This window comes from Ptiloglossa arizonensis, chromosome 13 (assembly GCF_051014685.1).
Source record: "Ptiloglossa arizonensis isolate GNS036 chromosome 13, iyPtiAriz1_principal, whole genome shotgun sequence".
NCBI lineage: Eukaryota > Metazoa > Arthropoda > Insecta > Hymenoptera > Colletidae > Ptiloglossa > Ptiloglossa arizonensis.
In genome coordinates this window covers 273,530-283,981 of record NC_135060.1, presented here as the reverse complement: position 1 = coordinate 283,981, position 10,452 = coordinate 273,530, and the positions used below count along the sequence as shown (strand labels likewise).

Genomic DNA, 10,452 nt, shown 5'->3' with positions numbered 1-10,452 from the left:
CGCTTTAAAATACTTATAAATCCACTGTCTAAAATATTTCTATTTCAACTTATACTTATTTGACTCTACTTATTTGAAAGTCAAGTTATATTGTTAGTTTAATTTTTAAGTCACCAGTTTATCATCTAATTATTGTTACCATTAAAAGAATTTGCTCTATACATAAACTTTCTTAAAAATGATTATTATTGTTAATGTGTAAAATTCACTTATGAACAAGAAAAACGCATTATTAAACATGTAGTAATTCTTATACGTTTTATTAATAAATATAATATATACTACAACTTTAATTAGACATAATTAAATGTTTGTATTTGAATAGTTTATGTCAGTATGATTTAATGTATTTTTAATACATTACCTATGAAATTTCATTGTACAAGTGAAATGATATAAAAAGAGGTGGTAATTCTTCTAGCGAAACATTAGATGGCGTTGGGAAACAAGAAACATTTTTTATTGTTGCCTGCCTAAACTCCATTTCGCTTTATCATACATGCATGTTATACATGCTCCTTGAGTTTCGCTAGATGTTGATTTTGTTTATATTATTGGACATTTACATTTGGTCGGTTTAATTTTTACATTTCTCATAATAAAGTGTTCATAGAAATTCCATGATGTATCGTGCATTTTAGCATGCACCGATAATGTATGAAATATTTTTTATAAAGTTTAAATAGTAGATTACACATTGAATGTGGATTCAAAATTGTACGGTTATGTTCTCTTTTATTACTACGTATACAGTATAATATATTTGAAATATATCTATTGAATAAACATCAAGAGATAGATAAAATGAAGTATGGTAAAATTATTCAAACATTATATTATTAGTAGTACGAATTAATTGTGAAAGTAACCGTTATTAAATTTATATAAAACGATAAAATAATCTTTTGATTTTATTAGTGTAGGTATTTAAGTACACAATTAATCATGTATCTATGATTAATTTCAAATTAGAATTCTGACCATATGTTTTTAATAATCTAAACAAAAAATTTGTTTATAACATTTACATTTTCTAAGCGTATTTTTGAAATGCAACTTCTAAATTTAGTTTACTATTCTATACAAATTATTTTTTCCATAAAATTTTATACTAAATAGAACAAATAAAAACTAATGAATTTATAATACACAATGAATTTTCTGTCATTGTGTTAAATATAAAATTTATAAGAACATGAATAATAAAAGTATTTATTCAATTGTACATAATTTCTTTGCAAAAAGAAATGATAAAGTTATTTCTTAAATAGTGTTTGAATAATTAATGTGAAAAAAAAAGTAAAAATGGCATCTGCTGAAATTGATGATTTATTGTCTGGGCCATTGGTGACTTGGGTAAGTTTTTTGTCTTTTAAAATTATTTTTTAAGTTATATTAATTCCAAAAGATAGTTTGACTTTTATTCATGTGTATATATACATAAAAAGAAAATAATTAAGTGAAAGGAAGAGTTGTGTTTACTTATAATATATATATATATATATATATATATATATGAAAATTGGTACGATTAGTTAATTGTGAGACATATAATTTGAAAAATGTAATTTTGTTTTATCTTTAGTACAAATTAAATATATGTTTAAAATTTTTTTCTATAACAGTTTGCCAGTTGCCTAGAGGATTCTAATTTATTAACTAGTTATGACGATTTGGTAGATGGTATATTGTTACATAATGTATTTTTGCAAATGTAAGTATTTTTATGCATTTATATTGTAAACTCAAATGTTCTATCTCATTATAATATTATTTTAAAAGTCTTATATTTACAGAGATCCAGAACCATTACATGACGAAATAATATTTCCGGAAGGAAGTTCTTTAATCCGCACAAAAAATTTAAAAGTCGTATTAGATAATATGAAACAGTTTTATGAAGAAGAATTAGGTCACTTAGTTTTAAGGTTACCAGATACAATGCATTTAGGCAAAGAACCAGAACATTATGTTGCAGAAATGAAATTATTATTACTCTTGCTTCTTGGTTGTGCTGTACAGTGTCCTAATAAAGAAAAATTTATTACAAAAATAAAAACACTAAATGTTGATACACAGCTTGCTATAGTGGAATGTATTAAACAGGTACGTGTTTTATATATATAAAATATGCAAATAATATTACAGATTATATTTTCTAATATGCATTTGCCTTATAGTAATTTAGTTTAACAAATTTAATATTATATTATTAGGTTACAGATCGTCAAGATATAGTTATTACCCAAGATGGAATGGAGAATGTAAATATGGGTAGTTTATTTATGCAAATCAAAAAATTGACTCAAGAATTAGATTTATATCGTCAGGTATGTTTTGTAAAATTAATTTGATCACAAAATGAAATGATACTTCAATGAAACATAAAATATCAATGGTATAATAGAGGTGGAGAGACACTGCTATAAATGAAAGTGTAGGGAGGAATGATTCATCCATTAGTGTGGAAGCTGAGGAAATGAATAAAGTTCAATTGTCTAATCCTGTTATTAAATCAGAACGTGAAGATAATCATCATTATGCAGTTGAATTGGCGGATTGGAAATCTAGAGTTAGGAAACAACGTCAAGAATTGTATGTATAAAAATGCGCCAATGATACAACGATTTTTTATCATGTTGCTAATCAATTTTGTGAATTGTTTGTAGAGAAGAAAAAGCCGAAGCATTGTTAGAATGTAAAGAAGAACTTGAATATCATAAAATGTTGGTGACTAAGCTGAAGCAAGAGGTAAGATATTTTATTTTATATAATTCGAATTTGAAACAAGTAATAATTAAGATAAACATTTGTTCTTATTAAATATTGGAGTATCTAAATTTCTTTTATAATTATTTTAATTGTTTTAGAATCAGGATTTGATGCATGAAGCACGCACAGCAAAATCTTATAGAGACGAATTAGATGCTGTAATTGAGAGAGCAGATCGTGCTGATCGATTAGAACTTGAAGTAGTAAGATATAGAGAAAAACTTACAGATATAGAATTTTATAAGACTCGCATAGAGGAGTTACGCGAGGATAATAGGTATCTTGTATAATTTATTTATTTATTTTTTAAGATATGGCTTAATTAAATTTCTTTTACATAATTCGTGCGTTTCAGAGTTTTGATGGAAACTAGAGAAATGCTCGAAGACCAATTGAATTCATCACGAAGAAGAGCAGATAAAGTATTAGAACTTGAGTCTGAAATTATTAAATATAAACAGTTATTGAATGACATGGCATTGGTATGTACATATCTGGAAATCAAAAGTTATATATTTTAGTAAAATTTAAATTTGAATTCATTTTTTAACTGGATTTAAATATTTTAGGAGCGTGCAGCGGACAAAGAAAAATACCAAGAACTTGTTGAAGAAAATACTCAGTTACACAAACTAACAAAAGCAACCGCGAACGAAGCTGCATTAGCCGATTCTGTAAGTGATTCTGATGAACCAGGTAATAATACATTATTTTCAGTACAAAGGAGCCCTTTCTACCACTTGCTATATAAATTTAATGAAAATTTGAATTTTATTTAGTGCATGCTGATAACAGACTGTCTGAACAATTAACAAATAATGCTCAAACGCGAGCGTTAAAATTAGAGTTAGAAAACCGTCGATTACTGACTTTAATAGATTCATTAAAAGAAAATTCATTTCATGAGAATTCGTCTCGCGTGTTGGAATTAGAAAAAGAAAAAAAAAAATTGTCACTAAAAATTGAATCATTAAATGACAATACTGAAAGGCTTACACAACAAAATTCAGATCTAGAATTAGTATGGAAACAGGCACTTGAAGAAAATAAGAAGTTACAAAACTCATTGAAAAATCAAAGAGCATCGTCTGAAAAACAGCAACAAGAATTTCAAGTATATTATGAACGTTTTTTTATATTTTATTCATATTAAAATTTGTATATTATTTGAATATGTAATGAATTTCTTTCTTTTTATTTATCAATTTGTAGGTTCAACATACAAAGGTGATAGAACTAGAGAAAAGTTACGATACCGCGGTAAAGGAAAAACAACGAGTTCAGTCCTTGCTGGAAAGCGTACAAAGACGAGCAGATGATTTAGAACGTTCTTTGGATCTTGCAAATCAGAAAGTGGGAGAATTAAAAATTGTGGAAAATAATATAAAAGAAATTAATTCTAAATGTCTTGATCTTGAAACTAAACTTGTGACAGTAGAGAAAGAAAAAGATACAGCACAACGTGATATTTATCGGTATCGGGAAACAATAGAAGTATGAATTTTAGATATGTTTTAACAAAATTATTAATTATTCTATAATTAATAAATGTCATTGTAATATATTAAATTTTAGGAAAAAGATGTTGCATTAGACAAGGCAATGAATAGTATTGAAGTGTTAGAGAGAAAAGTAACTCAACTTGAACAAGAACTTCATGATTCCGTTACACAAATTTCAAGGTATATATTATTTCTCTCAATCATGCGTATTTATCCATTATAGGAATTTTTGTTGCACAATTATTTATTCTGACAGATTGCAGGAAATTGAAAGATCTAGTAAAGAATTGGATTCGCGGGCGGCTATTGACCGGGAGACATTGGAGATTTTACAGTCTAATTTAGTAGCCGAAAAATTGAATACTCAGCAACTATATACAGTTCTAGAAAAACTTGGGCTCGGTGATAATATGTTATTATCACTTCCATTAGATAATCTTCTAAAAAAGTAATAAAGTTTATGAACTTTAAAAATAAGCCTAAATAACGATTAATAAGGGGAATAGATTAATAAATAATATTCAATAATTACAGGATTGCACAAATTCCAGAAGTCGTAGATTATATTAAGAAATCAAATGATTCTTGCCACTGGGAAAACCCAGTATCTGAATACAAAAATTCTGAGAATAATGAAACTACGAATATTCATAGTACATTGGAAGCTATGGTAGAATCACTCAAGGTATTATCATTTTTATACTTCAAATCATTATTCCTTAAAAATTAATGAACTTTTATAATGCTGCGACTATGGAAATGAAATACAGAATATTTGAAAAGATAGGACAATACATTAAGAAGTAATTCTTTATTGTTATATGAATAATTGTATCATATTTGGTTTTAGAAGGAACAGGAGCATTTACATTTGAAGTTAGTTACCACACAAACAGCATCAGAAAATCTTTTGTCCGAAAATGCAAAACATCAAGTACAGATTACAACATTGCAATCACAAAATAACTCCTTGGCAGCCCAGCATACTGCTTTACAACTTGCTAATTCGCAACTTGTTACTGAAAAGGAAGAGGTACTTATTTATGATTTTAGTTTCACATTTACAGTTGTATACTTTTGTAGAATGAAAATGTTTGTTTATTCTGTTAGTATTTTTAAATGTAAGAAACACTAGAAGAAAAATGCTTAAGGTCAAAATTATTCAATGTGTATTCATATTACTGTAAATACCTATAGAATATTAGCAAATATATTTTTATACAGTGCATTAATTTTTGAAATGTAGAAATCTTTTTATAGTTATAATTATTGGTTGCAAAGTGTAAAGATTAAGAATTATCTTTCGAATGTTGATTAATAAACCTTGTAATTTATTAATTTATTAAGCTATTGAAAGAGCGCAGTGCTCAGCAACAAACGCATACGCAACTTCTTCATGATCAGGACACTCTACAATCTTTACATGAACAATTGAATAATGAATATGAAAGTTTATTCCACGAACATGATGCTCTTAAATCGAATCTACGCGATGTAAAAAATGAAATTAGAATGTTACGCGAGTCTTCCGAAGGGTTAAAAGGGAAAAATAAGGTATTACAAACAGAAAAGGAATCATTGGTGAATAATGCAAAAAGTTTAAATAATTTAAGAGGAGAGCATTCAAAATTGAAGGTACGGAAGAAAAATCTAAAAATATATCCTAATGTGCATGTGTCTGTATTGAAATTTATTAGAAGTATTATTCATACCTATGGTATATAATATATTATAAATATAAATAAATTTGATGTATTTATTATAAATTTAGTGACATATAATAATTTTAGGATGACTTTAGAAACTTATATACCGCTACAGAAAAATTGAAGATGGAGTATAGAAATTTACAAGAAGATTACAGGAAAAACAAACTTGAAACGAACCGACTAAGTCTTAAGTTAACAGAAATGCAAGGTGAACTTAGTAGTAAAGACGAAAGATCTTCCAACTTGGAACTTCAAGTTAATAAACTGAATCAACGTTGTGAAGTACAATGAAATTTTTGTTCATTTAGATGTTAATACCTTCAATACAAAATGCTTTCGAACATTTTCTTATTTTATAATTTTATTTCAGATGTTACTACATGTAAATTCTGGGTTAGATAATGATAGACGTTCGTTAATGGATCACATTAGTTTAATGTTTACCCAATACCATGAACTTTTGACTCGTTCTCTCGAAGATAAAGAACAGTACCACATGGAAGAGAAGATGTATACGTTAGTATTACAAAGTAAAAATTTGATTTCATTAATTAAGATATTTTCATCTTAGGAAAATATATCAGTTGTTTTTGTCTTCCTTCATACTACGTAAAATATTACTTAAATCAGTATTTTATTACAGGGACAAAATGAATCATTTGTATAGACAAAAAGAAAAATTAGAAGATAAAATAATGGAACATTATAGAAAACTAGAAAGTTGTACTCCAAAGAAGTATGTTCATTATTCGTATATGTAATTTTATCTATATACGTGAATATTTACTCGTTAATTTTTGTATACAGATTTGTTTAGTATAGTTTCAATGTCTTTTTAAATTATCTTTTGCTAATATTTAATGTTTCATATTTTTATACTTATAGGAAAGGATTTGGAGCCAATTTAGTTAGAAGGGTTAGAAAAGCTGGATCTGAACTTCTTAGTAAGGTAAATAAATTAATGAAAAGCATGTAGAAAATGTTCGGCAACACTTGTTCGAAATTTCAAGGGGCGATTCTAGATGCTAAAGGAAAACAAATTTAAGAATTACGAAATTGCATTGAAGGCTGTATTATTGTCAATGTGTGGACGGCAGCTTTTTCCCGACAATTTATTCTTGGTTTTCGCTTTATTTTAGCATGTAGAATCATCTATCAAAGTTTGTTTGAATTTGATATTTTATTCGTGTAAATTAGAATCGGCGATCTTGGGCAGAAGATTCTAAACATTCCGAAGGAAAGACTTATGAATCAGAATCTGGAGGAAATGATTCAGATGCTAGTACGGAAGATCGTTTAGCAGGTAAGCACGTACTATTTTAGGTAAGCTTTTACTATTTTATAAATAATATATGTGAGAACATAAGTAAAGTAGCATCATTATATCTTTTTAAGGATCAGCCAGTAGAAGTCTTGGATCTGATGCATTATCTCTTGGTCATCCAGGAACGAGAAGAACGGTCTATTATACTGATGATTCTCCACCACCACCACCTCCACCAGCTAACTTACCAGTATGAAATATGTTTCAGTCTACAATTCTATCTGTTTTAATCTTTATGCTTTGTTTACTTTTGTTATTTATTCTACTTATTGTACAAGAATCTTTGTTTTATTTGGTTTAAATAAGTACTTAAGGGAGTGAATTGTATTTAGAGAAGTAAATAATTACAGGAACAGGAAGATGACAAACGTTCAGTGTTAATGGAACAAACTCCAAGATCAGAAATACAAGTAGAACCTCGTCCAGTTCTCATATATAATAAAGTATCGGCAGTCATAAATGAATCAAAGAATATTAATAACAGCGGAATGAAAGATGTAGGACAAGCAGAAACAATTATGGAAACTCCTATAGAGAAAGATCCAAAAGCAGGCAGTCCAGTATGGTATGAATATGGTTGTGTATAAGAAAGAGTGAAGGAAACTCCTACGAATAAAGATTCAAAAGCAGGCAGTTCAGTGTAGTATCAATATGGTTGTGTATAATTCTAGAGTACTTCCGTTCATTCGCATACTTACCCAAAATGAAGCGCTTTTTTATTGTTATTGTAATATTATAATTCAATTTTATGTATTATATAATATTTTATAAAAATGCATGCTATAATTGAATGTTTCAAAAGACTAAATATAATACTAATTTTAATTGAACGATTACGAGTTCCTAGAAAGCTTTCATGTCAATAATATACATTATCGATTTATTTTGAAATTTAATATTTATTTTAAATTCAGTATTTCTAATGTATCATTTATTAGTATTTCCATAAACAATTTACGTATGTGTACCGATGTGCGTTTATAAACAGCTTGCGAACAATTAATAATACATTACGTAGTTGTATATCAACCTGTATGTATTAATGAAACATGAATATTCTCTTTCGAGAATAATGTAATAATTATGTATAATAATAAGAACCGGACACAAGTATTCAATGGATATTACAAGTATTTAACTTGTTTTTTATAAACTGTTAAAACAATTGTATCTAATTTTTCGGTTGATTTTATAAAACGTAAAACAATAATTATACACACGCGCGCGCGCGCGCGCGCGCGCACACACACACACACACACACACACACACACACACACACACACACATACGAAAAATATATATGAAAGAAAAGTTTGTATTATTTTTTAATCACATTAAATTCCTATAGTATCCCATTATATTGATTAACGAATGTGTTATATTAAATTGCGATACATTTTTTACAAGACAGAAAAGATTTGAAAATTTTAAACTTAAAGATATAATTATAATATTCATGGCAGGAGATAATACATTATCTGTATTATACTGTATCATAGAGTTCTTGATCATGACAATTTGTGAGAACGTGTGACATTTATTGAATTTTATAATAATTAAAACTGCGTGTGTTACGTCCAATTTGTATGGAATTTAAGAGTAGAGAAATTAATGGACTGATTCAACGATACACCTTGACAAAGTCTCACGCATTTTGTTCTTAAGGGAATGTATACCTCGCAATTTTTTATTATTCTTCTACGGTCGAAAGAAGAACTTGTCCATCGTCTGCTCGAATCCTTTCCAAATTATTTCTCAGGCTTCAGTGCTAACACTGAACTTACTAACACGTAGATACGTAAGGAATGATATCGTTACTTGACGGGTCAGATGTTAACACTTTCTTTTACTCGTATTGTTAATAAGTAAAGCAGAATATTAAACGCGGAGACGTATCTAGTAGTAGTAACTACAATATTTTAAATATTCCAAGTCATCTTTATATATATTTAGAAGAACGTTTCAATGAACATTTATCACAAAGAAATAAAATGTGTTTTACATTGATTATGAGATACAAGTATGTTAATTATAAAAATTACGAATTATTGTAATAGGCGATTCTTTGTATTATACGATTTAATTCATTCGATAAGAACATTATATAGTTTTTTTCCAAGATAATCTTTAACGAATATTCCCGTCTTTTTTAACTTACTCTTCGATGCGGTTGACGACGAGGATAAAGCAAAAAATTTCGTTCACTGCAGCGATCGGGTGGCAAAACCTCCCTCTCCAGCCTGCTTTTTCCATTTACGAAAATAAAAATCTTTTCCTCTATTTCTACTGGCGTGGAAAAGATAGACCAATGGAGCGAGAAGGTCATGGTAGGAGTAGTGGTAATAGTAGTGGGTGGGCGAGTGCAAAACTAAAACTGGGCAGAAGCAAGGACAGCGGACTGGAGCAGAGAAAGAACTATGATGCCATAGAACAGCAGAAAAAGAAGAATCATCTGCTATGATAGTGAGAGACGATAATGGCAGGAAAATCGTAATGTATATCGTAAATGTAATCTATCCGTTGAATCGTTACTTGTACTTGCGTTTGTTTATAAACCATACATTTAGCGTGTATTTCGTTTGCATACGTGTTAACTATTTAAAAAAAAGTGTCGAGTCGTTTTCGATAATACTCTGTCGTAATATTTATCTTGCATTACGGGGTATTTTTTTTCCGTATTATTTCTCCCTCTGGTTCAATTTCTCCAATTGAATGGATTAGCAAAAACAGTGAATCGATCCTCGCAAGAAGAATACAAACTTTTCACATAATCCTAAGCTTAAGCGGTAACTTTACTGCTAAAATGTGACCGTTCGCGGATCCATGGTGGGGTAAAGAGGTCGTACGTTCCTTCTAGGGGTGCATACAATGAGGGGAGGAAGATAGGTTTTTACACGGCGACTTCTTTCTGTCTCCCTTACCACCACTCATTCCCGAGATGGTGAAAATGGTAGGGATGGTAGGAGCATGGTTTTTGCACTGGCATCAAGAGCAAAGGAGGGGCGTGTATGTTCTACATACACACCCAGCATGTAGGTACATACATATGTAGGGAAAATGATAAAGCTGACAGAAAGGATAGCCGAAGGATATCGCGATTTTTCTACTGTCGAATATCGTGCTAAAGTTGTCACGAGAGTCTTA

At 28.9% G+C, this 10,452-nt stretch overlaps 1 protein-coding gene across 2 annotated transcripts; it reads left to right on the top strand.

Annotated features, from left to right (window-relative positions):
* Window positions 1-1,187: 1,187 nt before the first annotated feature.
* Girdin (protein girdin) lies at window positions 1,188-8,552 on the top strand. 2 transcript variants are annotated; one of them, XM_076325022.1, is made up of 23 exons: window positions 1,191-1,356; window positions 1,626-1,714; window positions 1,797-2,106; window positions 2,217-2,330; window positions 2,408-2,595; window positions 2,670-2,751; window positions 2,871-3,049; window positions 3,128-3,254; window positions 3,342-3,468; window positions 3,552-3,886; window positions 3,985-4,266; window positions 4,348-4,454; window positions 4,531-4,722; window positions 4,809-4,959; window positions 5,125-5,307; window positions 5,622-5,909; window positions 6,065-6,265; window positions 6,354-6,499; window positions 6,627-6,719; window positions 6,869-6,932; window positions 7,181-7,286; window positions 7,379-7,497; window positions 7,658-8,551. In XM_076325022.1, exons 1-23 carry the CDS (start codon window positions 1,306-1,308, stop codon window positions 7,892-7,894), a joined length of 3,771 nt encoding a protein of 1,256 aa, XP_076181137.1. In that variant the 5' UTR covers window positions 1,191-1,305; the 3' UTR covers window positions 7,895-8,551. The 2 variants fall into 2 exon arrangements, with proteins under 2 accessions (XP_076181138.1, XP_076181137.1); XM_076325023.1 differs by lacking the exon at window positions 3,552-3,886 and having other exon boundaries at window positions 1,188-1,356; window positions 3,342-3,446; window positions 7,658-8,552.
* Window positions 8,553-10,452: the final 1,900 nt, after the last annotated feature.

Excerpts from the sequence above, each read along its gene's own strand:
- Girdin (XM_076325022.1), top strand. The coding sequence starts at position 1,306 with ATGGCATCTGCTGAAATTGATGATTTATTGTCTGGGCCATTGGTGACT. Across the intron at positions 1,715-1,796 it reads CATAATGTATTTTTGCAAAT|AGATCCAGAACCATTACATG; the intron begins GTAAGTATTTTT and ends TTATATTTACAG. Across the intron at positions 6,500-6,626 it reads ATGGAAGAGAAGATGTATAC|GGACAAAATGAATCATTTGT; the intron begins GTTAGTATTACA and ends ATTTTATTACAG.